At 34.3% G+C, this 17,190-nt stretch overlaps 2 protein-coding genes and 1 non-coding gene across 3 annotated transcripts; 1 reads left to right on the top strand and 2 right to left on the bottom strand.

The window, feature by feature from the left end:
• Window positions 1–1,069: 1,069 nt before the first annotated feature.
• Window positions 1,070–4,549, bottom strand: LOC113777523 (pentatricopeptide repeat-containing protein At4g39620, chloroplastic). Its single transcript, XM_027322639.1, has 4 exons — window positions 4,163–4,549; window positions 2,410–3,660; window positions 1,561–1,600; window positions 1,070–1,460 (listed from the first exon to the last, which is right to left on the bottom strand). Exons 1-2 carry the CDS (start codon window positions 4,529–4,531, stop codon window positions 2,545–2,547), a joined length of 1,485 nt encoding a protein of 494 aa, XP_027178440.1. The 5' UTR covers window positions 4,532–4,549; the 3' UTR covers window positions 1,070–1,460; window positions 1,561–1,600; window positions 2,410–2,544.
• Window positions 4,550–4,682: 133 nt separating this feature from the next.
• On the bottom strand, window positions 4,683–4,754 carry TRNAW-CCA. The gene has a single exon. It is a non-coding gene; the product is annotated as a tRNA-Trp (tRNA).
• Window positions 4,755–6,906: 2,152 nt separating this feature from the next.
• Window positions 6,907–8,971, top strand: LOC113778417 (cytochrome P450 CYP736A12-like). The gene is made up of 2 exons (XM_027323821.1): window positions 6,907–7,811; window positions 8,214–8,971. The coding sequence occupies exons 1-2, from the start codon at window positions 6,930–6,932 to the stop codon at window positions 8,826–8,828; spliced, it is 1,497 nt and encodes a 498-aa protein (XP_027179622.1). The 5' UTR covers window positions 6,907–6,929; the 3' UTR covers window positions 8,829–8,971.
• The last annotated feature ends 8,219 nt before the right edge of the window (window positions 8,972–17,190 follow it).

Below are 17,190 nucleotides of genomic sequence, written 5' to 3'. Positions count from 1 at the left end.
GATTCATCAGAATCTACTTGAGGAGCAATCCTCATTTTTCCCTCCCAAATTTTCCTTCAATCTTTCCCCTTCTTAGCTAAATCCATTATTTCTGTTCTTGTAATTTGTTTTCCAGATTCAATTAATGAAAGTTGAAGTTCATTCGTTCACTAATTCATTGATTCATCATTAACTGGTTTTATTCATTCGAGCTTGTTCTTTCTGATTTCTGCATTAGTTCTGGCTTCTCTGGTTTCTGTACCATAACAGGATATGACCGAGTACTTATTGGAATCGAATAGACCTCTTTCCCAAAGCTTGCGGACTGCACTGAATCGGACTAGAGATTTCACAGGTAGTCTGCAAAAGATGTCGAGAATGGCACCCTGGGACTGAATTTGACGTCTCCATCCTGAAAATATGTAACTTTCTCTGAGAAATTTTAAGTTAACAATGGTCAAGAATATGTCTCTTTTAGGATTTGAAAAAAAATCAGCGAGCTCAGATGAATGAATTGATAAAAAAAATTTTGATCAATAAGATGTCACAGGTTACAGAAAGAAGGAGCTGAGGGAATAAATAGATGTACATATTAGAACTTACCAAATTCTATTTGGTTTAGGACAATGTTTCTGAAGATTAATCCTAATTGGTTTAGGACAATGTTTATAAAATTTAATCCTAGTTAGTTCAGAAGAAGCTTTCCTAAAAAGCTTACCATTGTTTGCCTGGGACAAGAAATCGTTATTAAAAGAGAGGAGTATCAGATAGTGAGACGATTTAAGTATCAAGAAAATTTTTTAAAAAAAAAGTTTCAAGAAAATTAAAGAAATTTTTGACTGAAATTTCTTGTTCTGGGCTCTAATGTTGACAATCTTCTAACAAGAAAAAGGTCTACGCGGGACAATTTTAATAATTAGAAGTACCAATGTTTTCTACGACTTCGCAAGAAAAGTTGGGAAGAAGATTGTTTTGGCCAAAAACTCTGGAGATATATTCAATATAAGAAACTTCTTCCCAAAAAAAAAGGCATGAAAGAAAAAAGGAAACATCAGAATAATTATAACCTCAAGAACTACAACTGTGAAGCTCAATGAGAACCGCCCTAATATTACCCTTCACGCTGACATTACAATCCCATTCCAAAAAATTCTGCAGTAATTTAGCTCCAAATCTCCTATACAAACAATAAATCATTGCTGCCATGATTCTATGATCTTTGAAGCCCTAAAAGCAACATCTGAGACAGTGACGAATCCTCCAGCTTCACCGGTGTCTACAAAGCCAAGTCACAAGAAGCAAGAAAATTGGTAGACTATCCACCTGGAGCACTCATCAAGTGATGCTAATGCATTTTTAACCACCACCATCAAATTGAGATTCTGAAGCATCAAAGATTGTTAATATACTTCACGTCACAAGTTGCTTTTATCCATCAGAAGACAGCAGAATTTCATAAATGACTCGTATGAAGCAACAAACTGGGAGAAGTAGGAGGAAGGAATATTAGTACCAATTCTGTGGCAGTTTGAAGGAACAAAGAAAAGAAGTAGGGAAACTGAAGTAAAGAAGAAAATGTACCACGGAGACAGGAGAAAGTAGATGGATATGCTTTGCAGGCCTGGAATACAATACAACAACCATATAAGGTACTTGTCTAGCAAAATATATGTCGAATAATAGCATGCCAAGTTTGTACAGAAACTTGGCATTAGCATGCATTTAATGTTTGGTGAAATCCTGAGACTGAGAGATTGCCATTTTATAAGTTAGTATAAAAACCTTATACAGAAACATTGAATACTCTTTCAACCTTTGCTATTTCACAATGTAAAGTCAACTTGATATTTAGTACCAGACAACTAATGGGCTGATACAGAGCAATTGGTATAATTGCATTAACGAGGGAGGGCTAAGAATCAAGTCCTGATCAGGCACAGTTTTAGGCCATCATATGACTTGCTATTAAGTCATCCTCATGTGGCGTAAATAAATATATATACAGACTTGGATGGCTACATACACACAAATTACCTACAGTTATCATATTCAGAATATTTATACCAACCTCTTGTTATACCCGCTTCATACAGATGTTTAACTTGTCCAAAAGCTCAGCCGCCTTGTAGTTCAGACAAAATGCAGGTTTTTTTTCTTTTTTTTGGGTAGGTACACAAAATGCAGGTTCGTTTTCTAATTTTCTCAATTTTCGCATTTTGTTTCATATGGAGGAAAAAAATTACACACACGCATGCACACAAAAGAATGTTGATGCAATCACAATGAAAGTACCATAAAAATGAAACCCAAATCAAGAAACAGAAAAGGTGATAATAACTTCCGAACTGACACATAACTTTTTATATGCAGCAGGAAAGAGAGAGTCGGGAAGTGTTCTATCAATTAGTCAACATAAGAGAAAGAAATTACCAATTAACTTGGGAGAAGACATTGTCAGGGGCCTCTCAACAATGGGTCTGATGCATTGTCCTCAGTAAGTCAAACGTTCTTTGGATGATATAGAAAGTACAAAAGAGGACAAACCAAATCACTGGTCCATTCCACCTATAACTTTGCAGCAGTCACCTGTTTTCTTGAATCGTTAGTATTGCTAGCTATCTTATGGCTTGCAGGTGAAGACCCAAAAGCTCCCAAAGCATCTAGGAAGAAGCTTTTATTTGGGATGATTCCATCTTTGTCCATGTACAACATCAATTTTTTTATCAGCTCCTTCATGTTTGCTTTAGTGTAGGCCTTGTACAAAAGCTTATAGGTTGAACCATCAATAGAAAATGTTCTAGAGGCATGTATACTCTCAAAAAGTGTGTCTGCTTCTAATGGCAAACCATTCATGCAGTAGACATCCAGCATTGCATTGAGTGTTGAAACCTTCTTCTCCTTCCCAGATTCTCTCACCTTATCAAATATCTCTCTTGCTTTGAAAACGCAGTCGCAATAGCCATACATCATAATAACACATTCATAAGTGATGAAATTTGGGGAATATCCCATGTCAGTGATCTTCTGAAAAATCAACTCTGCCTTGTCCCTCAGCCTTGCTTTTCCATAGTTTGTGATCATTGAATTAAATGTGGGAAGTGTTGGTTTCTCCTTGGAATGTAACAAGCTCTTAAAAACTTGTTCCATCTTTTCAAATTCTTGCTTTCTTCCATATGAATCAATCAACAAATTAAAAGTAATTATATCAGGTCTCAGCTGGTTACTCTTCATTCGTGATAGAACAGATTCCATTTCCCTAATCATCCCATTTTTCCCATATGCATCCATCACTCCATTAAACGTGAAGATATCAGGTGTAACAATGCCCTCATCAAGATCTTTGAACAATGCGTTAACTTGATCAACATCCCGTGCCTGAGCAAATGCTCTCAAAAGGATGTTATACGTTACTACATTAGGTGGACACCGTTCCATTCCCTTCATCTTACCAAAGTATCCTAAAGCCTTAGCCAAGGCCTTGGCTTTATCACGACTATGAAGGTGGGCCGTGATCAGTGCATTATACACTGAGGTGTCAGGTTTACATCCACTATTACGCATCTCAGAGAAAAGCCACATAGCCATCCTCGTTTGTCCCTTCTTCCCCATAACAGATATCAACTTCGAATAAACACCATTATCTGCTATATACCACCGTTGCTTTTGCATCCATCTGAACACCTAAACATTCATTATATGTAAGTATAACCAAGACCTCGTCCTTGATATTAACAACAGTACTACATCACCACTGCCTTGCCTTCATTCAAGCAAATAATTTACAGTCACTTGCCAGTAGCAAAACTGACAATAAACATTATTCAAAATTTGATTTCTAGACATGAAACAAAATACTTATTTTTTGAACCTACAGCCAATGCACATGAAGACAAACACTTACTTTTCATTTCTCACTATTTTGAAACAGTCTAATCTGCACTAAGGGATACAAAAACGACCCTAATCTTTGACATAGTAAACGGCATAATTTTGATTAAATTCGCAAAGAAAATGAAATCCATAGTGCATTGCACAGTCATTAGCTCAGAGGCACAACACATCCATAAGAAATGGATAAAAATTCAACGAACATATAAAAGAACCCAATAGAACCCATACAATTAATTAAGAACCGCAATAACGAATTGAGAAAAAGCCCAGAATTCAAGAAAAGGGTTCAAACCTCCAGACACTGAAGCCACTTATCAGTCTTGCCAAGCTCTTCAAAAAGCAAGAAACAATGCTCAGTTCTCACAAGCTTCACATACTTGTTCAAAGTGGCCACCAAAGGCTGCTTCTTTTCATCAAAATTCCTCATTAATAGACCAACCAGTTCCTCTGCATCTGAAATGGCCCTCTTGGTCTTTGTTCTCTTCTTCTTTGGCCTTGTGGGCACATTGCTGATGATGCAATAAATGGGTTTTTTTCTGGCAATACATGGTTGAGAGACACTAATGAAATTCTGGGAAGAATTGGGGTAAAATTTTTGGAGAAGAAATGCTGGTTTTGATGGAGAGAATTGCAGAGTTGCTGGGAAGTTTGATGGAGTCATATTTTCTTTCGCTGGGGGCAGTGGACTGTGGAGTTTGGGATTCGGCTTAGCTTGTGTGAAGACTGAAGAAGATGTTGTCTGAAATGACGAGAATGCCCATGCAGTAAGGAATGAGGGGCAAAAATGAAGGACCCGTAATGGATCGGGGTTTTGAACCCGACGTGAATCGAACACGCAACCTTCTGATCTGGAGTCAGACGCGCTACCATTGCGCCACGGATCCACTTGTTGTGATATCGGTATATTTTACAATTATTTTGAACCTCTGTGTAAGTGAAGTTTACTTTCTAAATTACCACACGCAAGTTTAATTGGGCATGAGAAGGTTGTCGAAATCTTTGTTGTTATATATAATAAGATTTTAACTTGACAAAAATGTAGGCAGCCAATTAGATATAGATATTGCACATCATCCAATCATCTTTGTCCAATCTCTTTGGAATTCTCCTCCAACTTTTATTAATCATTTGCTGTTGGATGATTTTTAACAATCTTAATGAGTATTAACAAAGTTTAATAATTTAATTACTGATAATTGATCGATGTAAACCCTTACATTTTTGTTTGCTGTCTAAGTGACCAATCTATATACACCATTATTAGTTTTTGTTTACCCCTTTAAAACACCCTTTTCTAGATATGCAACTTCTTGCCCAACTAGTCATTCATTTCATTTCAAGATAATGAACACATTACTAGGATATGCCAAATAACCTCATATGTAAGTACATATTAGTGGTTCAGGCATACCCCACCCACTGTCGTGTTCTTTTCTTTGAGCTTCTAGACGAAAGTACGAATTTATCCCTTTACCTGCTTCATATCTTAGATCATTATATTTTTCTTCCATTCCTAAGCAAACTGAGTATGAATTCAATCAAATTGAAATCACTGTGGAGAGTAGCTGGCAATTGACTTTTAGATCTTCAATTGCTTCACGGATCCAACAGTAGAAAATCAAATGTGCAAGTTGGTGTCCTTGACCATAACAGTAGTAGTATTTAAAAAAACCACTACAGCTTTACTTGTCTAATAAAGAGGAAAAAAACACGGTTGATTTCTTTATTTTTATAATCAATGAAAACATATATAATGATGTAATCCATAAAAAAAATGAGAGAAATGGCAAACTATGTAACATGTAACTAAAAAATATATATATGATTGATTTCTTTATTTCTGTAACCAGTAGGGACATATGTAATGACGTAATTCATAAAAATGAAAGAAATGAAAAACTATGTAACATATAACTAACTCAGTCTAGTTGAATTGGCCATCAAGAAATCAAATCCCTTAAGATTTTTTGGTGATCTCTCTTTAGGTTTGACCACTCCCTGTACCTAGAATAGGAGGACTTATCGTTTCGGAAAAATCAAAAAACAACGAACTCTGTAACATGTAAGAATTGTGACAGTTGACGGGAGCCGCAACGCCACCACTTTCTGGTCGGATGTCAATTTGAGTGGCGTTGAACATCTCCCCATCTTGCCAAAAAAATATCTGCAAAAGCACAGGAGAAGAAGTCAGCTGTATCTGGTATGGAGCTTGATATTTGACAGCCTTTACGTCAGACTGCGTATACAGGAAAATCCTATAGTAAAGCACGCACAATCAGCGATAGCGATAGAAATAAATTAAGAGATAGTTCAGTTCCCAAATTTTAGAAATTTTTTTATTTTCGTGTAAAACGGATCTTTTATCCCATTTTTTGTTTCATTTTTATTATATTGTTATTTTTTTTCTTTATAAATATTATATTTTAATTCTTTTTTTTATTTTAAAACTCAATAACTATTAACTGAATAAAAAATAAATAAAATAACCTTAAAAAAATAATAACAAATTAAAAAAATACAGCAAAAAATTCATAAAAAATCTCATTTTTTATGCATTTTGATTTTTTTTTTTTATTTTTTGAGTTCGTTAAATTTGTGTAATACTCAGTTAAATTCATAAAAGTTTTTGAGTTCGTTAAATTTTATGTATTACACAGTTAATAGTTATTAAATTTTAAAAAAATAAAAAAAATATAATATTTATGAAAGAAAAATAATAATATAATAAAAAGTGAAAAGAGAGTTACAGAGAAGATCGTTGTAATATTCGCGTCTATGTGCTTAGAAATGTGATAAGTTTCAGTCAGCTTGTTGTAGGTAGGTGAACTCTGTACGTAATACAATTTTTCTATGTGCTTAGAAATGTGATTAGTTTCAGTCAGCTTCTTGTGGGTAGGTGAACTCTGTACGTAATACAATTTTTCATTCACAACCGTCAAATTATTACGCTTTACACATAGTTATCCAATACGACTACTAGACATAAATAGCTGCTGTGAGGCCCATTCTTAGATCAGAAAAAAAGAAGCACTAGAATACCATTAAGCAAACTGAGAAAGATGATGAGCATTCATTGGCTATGGACAGCTCTAGCCTTGGCAGCAGTCTGGTTTTTTCTTCAAGACTTGTTCTTGATGAAGAAGAGAAAGAGATTTCCTCCAGGTCCAAAAGGGCTTCCTATTATAGGAAATCTGCATCTGTTAGGCAAGAATCCTCATCAAGATTTGGCAAAACTAGCCAAAAAGCATGGCCCTTTAATGTACATGCGATTCGGTTATGTCCCAGCAATCATTGTCTCATCCCCTGAAGCAGCTGAAAAGTTTCTCAAGACTTACGATCAAGTTTTTGCTAGTAGGCCTTATCATGAATCTTCTTGGTACGTTAGTTATGAGCAAAGGAACTTGTCTTTTGCCCAATATGGACCGTATTGGCGAAACATGCGTAAGCTTTGCATTCTGCAGCTGCTCAGTAGCCACAAAATCAATTCATTTCTGCCAATGAGAAGAGAAGAGGTTGGAACATTGGTTAAATCACTCAAACAGGCTGCCTCAGATGGTGCTGCTGTTGACCTTACTGCAGCAATTTCTTCCTTGGGTGCAAATATGAGTTGCTTGATGATATTTGGGAAGAAATATATGGACAAGGATTTTGATGATAGGGGGTTTAGAGATGTCATTGGAGAAGCACTTCGTCTTGGGGCCACGCCTAACCTCGGTGACTACTTTCCTCTGCTTGGTGTGCTTGACCTTCAGGGACTTACTCGCCGGTTTAAGGATCTTGCCAAGGTGTTTGATAATTTTTTTGAGAAAATCATTGATGAGCATCTACAGTCTCAGGAGCACAAGCAAACCAAGGACGTTGTAGACATCATGATGGGAATTATGCAATCTGGAGAAGCTGAGTTTGAGTTCGACCGTCGTCATGTCAAAGCCGTCTTGTTGGTATGTTTTATACCTTTTCTGGTTTGCTGCTTTATTGTTCATATACGTAGCCCATAGCACCAGATTTTTGTATTGCTTGTTGAATTTGTTATTAGTTTTTTTCTACAAAATTTTCGGTTAGTCATAACTTCTGGACTAAACAAATTCAAATAACTAAATCTGTCGTTAGTTGACAAAATTTTGCACCTTAAAACATGATCTGGAATTCTGTGTTCTTACTTTCTTCAAAATAATACCAGCGTCCTTTTCTGAGGCTCTCATTTGTTTATCTGTTGAGAAAGGGGTTGTTTCATAGCCAAATCAAATAATTGCAATCCTTGCAACAAATGAAGACAAATTTGATACCTATTTTGATCTTGACATTATGCCTAACTCCGCCAATTCCTTACCTCAACTGCACAGGATTTGCTTGTAGCCTCAATGGACACCTCAGTCACGGCTGTTGAATGGGCGATCTCAGAACTCCTCAGGCGTCCTGAGGCAATGAGGAAACTCCAGAAAGAGTTGGAAGACAAAGTTGGATTGGAGAGGACTGTAGAGGAATCAGACGTTGAAGGCCTTGAATATTTGGACATGGTTATCAAAGAAACCATGAGGCTTCATCCTGTGGCCCCACTATTGCTTCCCCATGAGTCAATGGAAGATTGCACAGTTGATGACTTCCACATTCAGAAAAAATCAAGGATCATCATAAACGTATACGCAATTGGACACGACCCAAATGTCTGGCCTGATCCTGAGACCTTCATCCCTGAAAGATTCAAAGATAGCAATATAGACCTTCGGGGGCAAGATTTTCAACTCATACCATTTGGCTCAGGCAGAAGAGGCTGCCCTGGTTTGCAGTTGGGGATCCTCCTTGTTCGTTTTGTGCTGGCACAGTTGGTGCATTGCTTCAATTGGGAACCTGCAGATAATATAAAGTCAACTGATTTGGATATGTCGGAGACTTTTGGCTTAGTACTCTCAAGAGCAAAGCATTTAAAGGTTGTACCTACGTACCGATTACAAGAATGAGTAGACAGTGTGGGCTCCAACTTTTATCTATATGTCTGTCTAGCTATACTCTCTTTAGAAGTATCACAAATTTTATTTGATTGAGAGCGTAAGCAAAATTTGGTTCTAGTTTTGTTGATGCTCAAATTTCCCTGTAAACAATAATTGCATACATTGCATTGGATTTGAATAGTAATGACATAATCAAGGATAAATTACATATAATCCCCTATGGTTGCATAACGACAGATGACTCCTCTAGGATTCCAAAATAACCACTTAATTCTTTTGTGGTTTTATGTAAAATGTAAAATGAATAAAATGCATAATTAATTACCGCGATCAGATCACACGTGCACTAAAAGTGTGTGTGATCAAATCTTATTATCCATTTAAATCCCCTATGATTTGTATAAATATCCACTTTATCCTTCTGTGTTTTTGGCATTTATCTACATAATCCCTTTATGATTTTGTATAAAGTGGTTAAGTCATCATTTGATCGAGCATTTAAGTAAGGGCACTACTAATATTTCAATTAATGATGTTATAAAGGCTATTTTCTTCTAAATTTCTAGTTTACATGAAACCATATAGGAGTAAAGTAGATATTTTGAAATATTATGAGATTATGTGGCAATAGATAAAACCACATGGGGACTAATGGTAATTTGCCCTATCAATCATGTTAACCATTAGAAAAATGAAGGCTGCAATATACTTCTAATTGAACTAGCACTATGAAACATTTATAACCCATCATTAATAGAAAAAAAATAGAATGGAAAAAAATTCACTAAATAAAAATTATAAAATGACATAAAGGACAACAAGAAGTTAATCACAAAGTTGAAAATTTCAAATTAAATGACATAAAAAAAAGAAAAAATTTAGGTCACTCAAATCCCTTGGAAAGACAAAAACATTTGATGCAGATACCAAAACAATAGTATAAAAAGAAAAGGCGCCCTCAATAGTGAATATAAGCTAAATTTTCCATTCGGTTGTCACTTCTACCTTAAACATTGTATTGATATATAAGTGCAGTACTATCAATATTTGATGTTTTAGGGTTAAAGTGACAAAATATCTAAACAGTTCAGTAAAGAAAAGTTTTGAAAAGGTTGATCTATAATTGTACTTTCAAATAATATTTTGAAAAATAATTGGTTAAAGAAAATAGAAACATAGCAATTTATATTATGATGTTAACAATCGGAATTCCACAATTTTAATATCTAAAAGAATATTATATTTTTGAATAATATAATCACATGTAAGTTTTTTCTTTTCTAATAATAATCACGTGTAAGATATGTGAGCTATCATTAGTTTCTGAAAATGTTAACAAAGACGTATTAGCAAGGCATACTTAATTCAAGACTTTGCATGCACTTTTGTGTCTTCTTTAACGTTTTTCTGGTTGCTTCTTTTCAATTCATAGATGACACAAACATTTGCCTATTTGTCAATTTTGTTACTTTTGTTTCCATCTCTTTCTAAAGAAGCTGCTTCCTTTAACACAATAAAAATATTACAATATACTAGTTAATAAACATTTTTCCTTGAACTTGCAAGCCAGGATATGAATTGAGTTTTCTACCTTCTCATCTAAATTTGACTTAATGGTACATCTTAGATGGTTAATTTTATTTCATTCAAGTGCGAGCTGAGTGTCGCGCCCCAAATTTAAATAAAAGGAAAAGTGTAAGAAAAATGAGTTTTTTTTTTATTTTAGAAAATAAAGATATGGACCTTAAAAAATGCAACGGTTTGGGCTCAAAACTTAGTCTAAAAGGGTTTTTAAGAAAATAAAAATTGCCACTTGGTATCAAATTCAAGTGTACCAAGTCACCCAAAAATGTTTTTAACAAAATAAAAATAAATCCCTTTTTCACAATACCAGATCTTTGAAAATAATAAAAAATGAGTTCGGGAATCACGGTTGAAGAAAAGAAAGGTAAAGGTTTGATTGATTCAAAGTTAAGGCACCCTTTCAATCTAATCTAAACTAGTTGCAAGATTTAGTCAAAATTTTCCTAATCTAACCCTTAAATTTATCACGTTTGGATGCTTTCTATATAGATGCAAACCTAAACTTAAAAAAGGATATCGAAAGGGATAAAATGTCCATTCAAGATCTAATTGGTATCAATCGTATTAATTGCATAGTCCAAAATAATCTCTTGAAAAGATCACGAATATGCAAAGATGAAATTTGAAAAAAAGAACATTAAATTATTTACAAAAGTATAAGTGACCAAAGAAAATGGAATGAAACATGATGGGTACAGGGAACTAAAATTTGTGACTCAATTTTTCTTCTTATAGAGATGAATAGGAGCATGTTAAGGCTAAAAAAAATCATACTCGTCTATTTCCCTTATTCGAAGGGTGATTCTTCTAACTTATGCAAGCAAATGAACTAACCTATTCCCTAATTACTTACATGAAATGCAAGTCTAAATAACATGGTTTGCGCATGCAGGGATAAGGGATTCATATAGAGGATATATCATGTAAATCGAAATACCCTAAAAATGAAAAAAATGCATAAAATACAATAAATATCATATAAAGTATGAATCTATCATGTAAACGGTCTAAAGGATTTAACATTGGACTAACTCATTTTCTATAAGTTATTGCTAGCGTTGGACTAGAGAGAAATCGGGAGAAAAGTCACAACTAGCATTGGACTAATGTGGTAACGTCATGTATTCATTATAAATAAATAAATAAAGCATATAAAGTATAAATAAAATAAATAAATAAATAAAACATATAGAGCACAATACACATAAAATATAATATCTAAAAACAAAAACCCTAAGCAAGCGAAAGAACGTATAAGCACACAAGCATGCAAACAAATAAAAAACTAACCATTACATTTGAGAGTCATAACTACAATCTAAAATAGGAGTTTTGACAATAATAAATCTATCTATTACATTTATTTAACTAATTACATTTTTTGCAAACAACAAAAATTAGCTGTTACATTGCCTATCTAATTGCATTTCTTGCACAAGAGGGTACGATCTATCTATTACAATTTGGCATTTAAATGCCATTCAAATAAACATTCAAATTAAATAATAAATAAAATCTAAGAATGGATGAAATGAGTAAATAAAAATACATAAAACATACAATCACACATAAAAAACACATAGGAGCACATAAAAAGAGTTTAAAGAATAATAGAGGGTACCTCCCTTGAAATAGTGGTTAAATGAGATAGAGTTTACCCTACTTTACTCCAAAACCAACAAAATGATCAAGGCACCAATTTAATTGATAACACTTTAAAAGAAAATGTAAACATATAGCAAATTCACCTTATTATTTTTAAAAAATGTGAATAAATATAAAAATCCCTAACATTTACAAATTAGATGCATTTAAATGAAGCATGATTAACAATTAAAAAAAGATAAACAATTGTAATTAAGAAAACAAAAACCATTAGGGACTAAATTTCAAAAATTAGAAGGTTTTCAAGGTTAAAATTTTTTTAAAAAAAATTAAGGGTCAAAATCAAGTAAAAAAAAAGTTTAGGGACCAACATGTAATTAAATTAAGGAACTAAGTGAAATAAATTCAAAATTTAGGGTTACGATAACATTATTTGAAAGATTAGGGGCCAAATTGCAAATTTCATTTCTAATTTGCCAAAATTGCATACAAAAACCTTGTTGGGCCATTTGGCCCGAGAAAATTAAACCAAATTGTATCATTAAGGAAAACATCCCGACCCAACTTATTCTACCAAACTTAAACGTAACAAAAGTATTGGGATTGAATTTCGTAGCCCAACCATAAATCTAAGCAAAAAAATAAACATTAGCCCGTTTCTTAGCCCACAAACATAAATAACCTCAACTCAACTAGTTTTGAAAGATCAAATCACAACAAACAAAACAAAGAAAAATGAGAAAAACAAAAGCAGAAAGAGGATGAAGATTTCGACGGGTCAGCCCGTCGGGATCTGAAAAAATTTCGGTCATGAATCTCGTTGGAAGTCATTTTTAAGGGGGTTTAAGATCGGATTTTGACATAAACATGCTCTTCACAGTCTCATGAGTTCATTTCAATATCAAACAAATCCATGAAACACCGCAAATCATGAGAAGAATGAGATCTAAGACTCAAACCTATGGAAACTCATGTAATGGTTTAAAATCACATGCAAAACATTAAATCAACCAAGGAAGGATGCCATAGTTACCTAGGGATGATGTTGAACTCAAGTAGACATGGGAAATCGCAAGAAAACACACCCACCTTCATGAATCGAAGCAAACTCGACCTAGCTACAGAAATTCAAGTGCTAATGAACTGTCAACTTTGTGCTTGAATTCGAGGGATTTAGAGGTATTTTTTCAGGAAATTTTCAAAATGAAAGTTGCTCCCCTACAATCGTAGATAGTGCACAACAAAGATCTCGCTCAATAGACTTCGGATGAAGTCCAAAAACGAGACGAACATGGCTGGTTTGTCAGCCCTGTTTTGCTGTTTTTCTTCTTTTTTTTTTTAAGAAAAAAATCTCTTGTTTTTCTCCTTTTTCTCTCCCTTATGCTTAGCCGACTTTCCTAACCATCTCCTCTCTCTAAAAGCTGCATTATTTTCTATTTATAAGGGACAAAACCCTAAAATCTAAGATGAATGGTTGGGATAAAAAAGAAAATGGGTTTATGTGGCTGTTTTTGATCCATTTGATTGTTTTGCCAGCTGTTTCTTGGTAGGTTTTTGGATGGTTGCATCAAAAAAATTCAGCTATTTTTTTGGGTATTGTGGGGCCTGTTTGGAACCTGAGTTTTTTGGGAGTTTGTCTAAAACTTTACTGTAGTGCACTGTAGAAGTTTTTGAAAAAATTTTATAGAAGTTTTTGTAAGGTGAAAAATTTTTTTGTAGAAGTTTTTTGTAAGATAAAAAATTTTGTAAGGTGAATTTTTTTTTTTCCTTTTCTTTTTTTTCTTTCTCTTTCTTTTTCTTTTTTTCCTTTTTCTTTTCTTTCCTCTCTTTCTTCTTCTTCTTCTTCTTCTTCCTTTCCCCTCCCGCCACCCTCTCTCCTCCCTTTCCCCTTCTCCTCTCCTCTGCATTTCCCCCGCCAGCCCCCTCTCCCCGCTGCCACGCCACCACCTCCCCCCGCCACCTTCTCTGCCCCTTCTCCTCCCCCCGCCAGCCCTTCCCTCGCTGTCCCGCCACCCCTCTGCCCTGCCCCTTCCCCATCCCCTGTGCCCCTTCCCCCGCTGCCCGCCACCCCCTCTGCCCCGCCCACCCCTTCCCTCTCTGCCCCTTCTCCCGCTACCCCGCCACCCCTTTCCCACTGCCCCTTCCCCCTCTGGCCCACCACCCCTTCCCCGCCACCCCCGCTGCCCCTTCCTCCTTCCCTCACCAGCTCAGAGGAAGACGTCCCATACGGATTGCGGGCGGATAGGCTCAGTGAATCAGCCCCGCCCGCCACCAGTGGAAGCAAGCTGCCCATTCCCCCTCTGCCCCGCCACCCCTTCCCCTCTGCCTAATTTCTTGGGAGAGAACCAGTTTGCTGAACTCCATGACTTATCCCCACCAACATCTGGCTATGTGAAGATATGGCATGCTCCAATTTTGCATTTGTTAACTTCTGGCCATGTGATGGAAGGGGCAACAGTGGTTATGGTAAGGCTTCTTGATCAGCAGTGGTTATTGAACAGGGTTTTTAAAAGAAGGGGAGGTTTTCAAGGAAGGAGAGAGGGAGGGAGAAAGGAAGGGAAAAAAAAAGGAACGCCGGCGCCGGAATAGGTGGCCGGCGCCGGAAACGGTGGCGGAGGTGGTGGCCGGCGATGAAGGTATGGTGGATGGGGTGGTGGAGAAAGAAGAAGAAAAGATAGTAGTTTTTTGTGTATTAAATATTTTGAAGTGTGTAGGTTAAAAAATTTGATAAGTTTTTTTGGGTTCCTGTAGCTAAAGTTGTTAAAAAACTAGTAGGTAAAAAACTTGGCCAAAAAACTCACTTCCAAACAGGCCTGTGGTTTCGTTGTTGCAAATTCAGGTGAAGAAACGCGCGCGTGTTCGTCGGGTGAAGAAGATTTTTTTTTTTTTAAAATGAAGCTGGGCCAAATGGGCCTTCTCTTGTTTTATATCTTCAGGCTTTTTGGTGGGTTTGCTTTGGGTTGTTGCATGGATTTTGTTCGAATTTTTTTCATATGGATTTTAGTTGAATTTTTTTTTCTTTTGGATTGGACTAAAAATGAAGAATATTTTAAAATTCCATTTCTTCTTCCTTTTCTACAAAATAACATAAATAAAAATGATTACTTAATCAATAATATAAAAAATAAGATACAATAAAAATTAGCAAATTTTTTTGAAAAAATTTGGTGTCTACACTGAGAATTTAGATCAAATGGCAAAAAAAAAAAAGAAGTCAAATGGCAAGTGAAGTGGTACGAATTCCTCTCTCTTGCTAATTGAATATTAGATCTTGACTGAAATGACATCTTTCTAAAGTGTATGTCACACATTTATTTGATCTTGTACATTGTTAGGCCCTTGAATATATCTGTCTACCTACCTATATCTATCAATCTATTTATATCTATATGTCTATTTATAGCCATCTGTACTCCCTATAAATGTATCATGAGTATGGAAGTGCAAGTAATATAAGTATTAATTGTTGTAGTTTGTATTACCTAAAACTATTATCCATAAAAATAGTTGTAAAACGCATTTCAATAATGATGACGGAATGAATATCAATCACGTTAATTAACTGTCACAAAAGTTGTTTTGTAACTGAAATAATACAATGAAACAATTAAAATTCATCATTAAGAGTAGAGTTGGCAAATCAACCCACTTAAATAAATTTACCCATACCCGCCCATGAATAGATGGGTATGGGTATCTTAAATTTTTGTATATGGATATAAATGGGTTACCCAATAATACCCATTTACTAAATGGGTATTATTGGGTAACCCATCAAACCCAATTAACCCATTTAAAATTCTCTTTCCCTAAATCTCTTCTTTTCCCCCACCCACTTTTTTTTTCAGATTTTTCATTTTGTCATAATATTAACTACTTTTGTTTCATTATTATTATTATTTGTTGGTTTTATTTTATTATTTTGTTTTCTCTTAGTTTGTTAACTTGCTCATTTTTTGGCATTACCAATTTATGATAAATTTGAGCCTCTTTTCTTATCTTTCTAAAATGAAATTTTAAATTTATATATGGAAAAAATGTTAGGGGTTAAAAATTTTTGGATTAAATTTTTATATTAACTTTTATAGTACTTAGTTCAAATTTTTATATTCTTATTATTCAATTATTAAATAATATGTAATTTTGTGAAATAGAGTATAAATGAAAAAAATTTGGTAATTAAGCTTATTGAACATTATAAGTAAATATTTAAAACTAATGATGGGTACAAAGAGCGGTATAAATTGTTAACTTAGTTTGCAAAAATGAATTTAAATAAATTTACAAAAAATTAAAATAAATGAGTTATAAATGGGTAATTGGGTTACCCAATTCATTTTTTGACTTACCCATTTATACCCATCTAATTAAATGGGTATAAATGGGTTGACTCATTTATACAACCCATTTATACCCATTACCCATTTTACCCAACCCAAACCCGCCCAAGTCACCCATTTTGACACCTCTAATTAAGAGCATGCCAAAAAAAAAAACCCTCAAACTGAAAGTAAAAAACTCCCTAAAACTAAATGCCAATAATTAAAGAGCAAATTACATTTTATCTTCCAGTGGTATAGATAATTGTCACATAACCCCCTATATTTTTAAAAACTATATATAATTCCTTCATAGTTTGAATTAAAGTGTCAAAGTGGCGGAAATGATCATCCGTAACAGAACTTATTAAAATGTCAAAATTACCGTTGTTTAAAATTAAAATGATTGAAATGACTAAAATATGTAAATATAATATGCATGACACTTTAACTCCATATGATTTTATATTTTACCATATAACCTTCTTATGATTTAGTGTCTTATCATATAACTCTCTTATGGTTTTTAATACATAAATCCTTCTGTGGTTAATAAATAATTTTTAACTTTATATAGGGGAATTTTTGACATTTTAGTTAATTTCGTTATGAATTGCAAATTCTGTTATTTTGATATTTTAATCCAAATCATGAGTGCGTTATATATAGTTTTGGAACATGTAAACAAACACTAAACCAAAACAGGGTAAATGATACAAAGTGGACAAACAAATTAGTTAAAAAGCTGAAAAGGACAACTCGAACAACACCAAAGAAGGAAAAAATGGTAAACTTAACTAAATTGGAATATGGAATACAATAGACAAAATAAGATACTCCAATCCAATTTGTCTCTTTACATT

Source organism: Coffea eugenioides, chromosome 7 (assembly GCF_003713205.1).
Source record: "Coffea eugenioides isolate CCC68of chromosome 7, Ceug_1.0, whole genome shotgun sequence".
NCBI lineage: Eukaryota > Viridiplantae > Streptophyta > Magnoliopsida > Gentianales > Rubiaceae > Coffea > Coffea eugenioides.
This window is presented reverse-complemented; position numbering and strand designations above follow the sequence as displayed.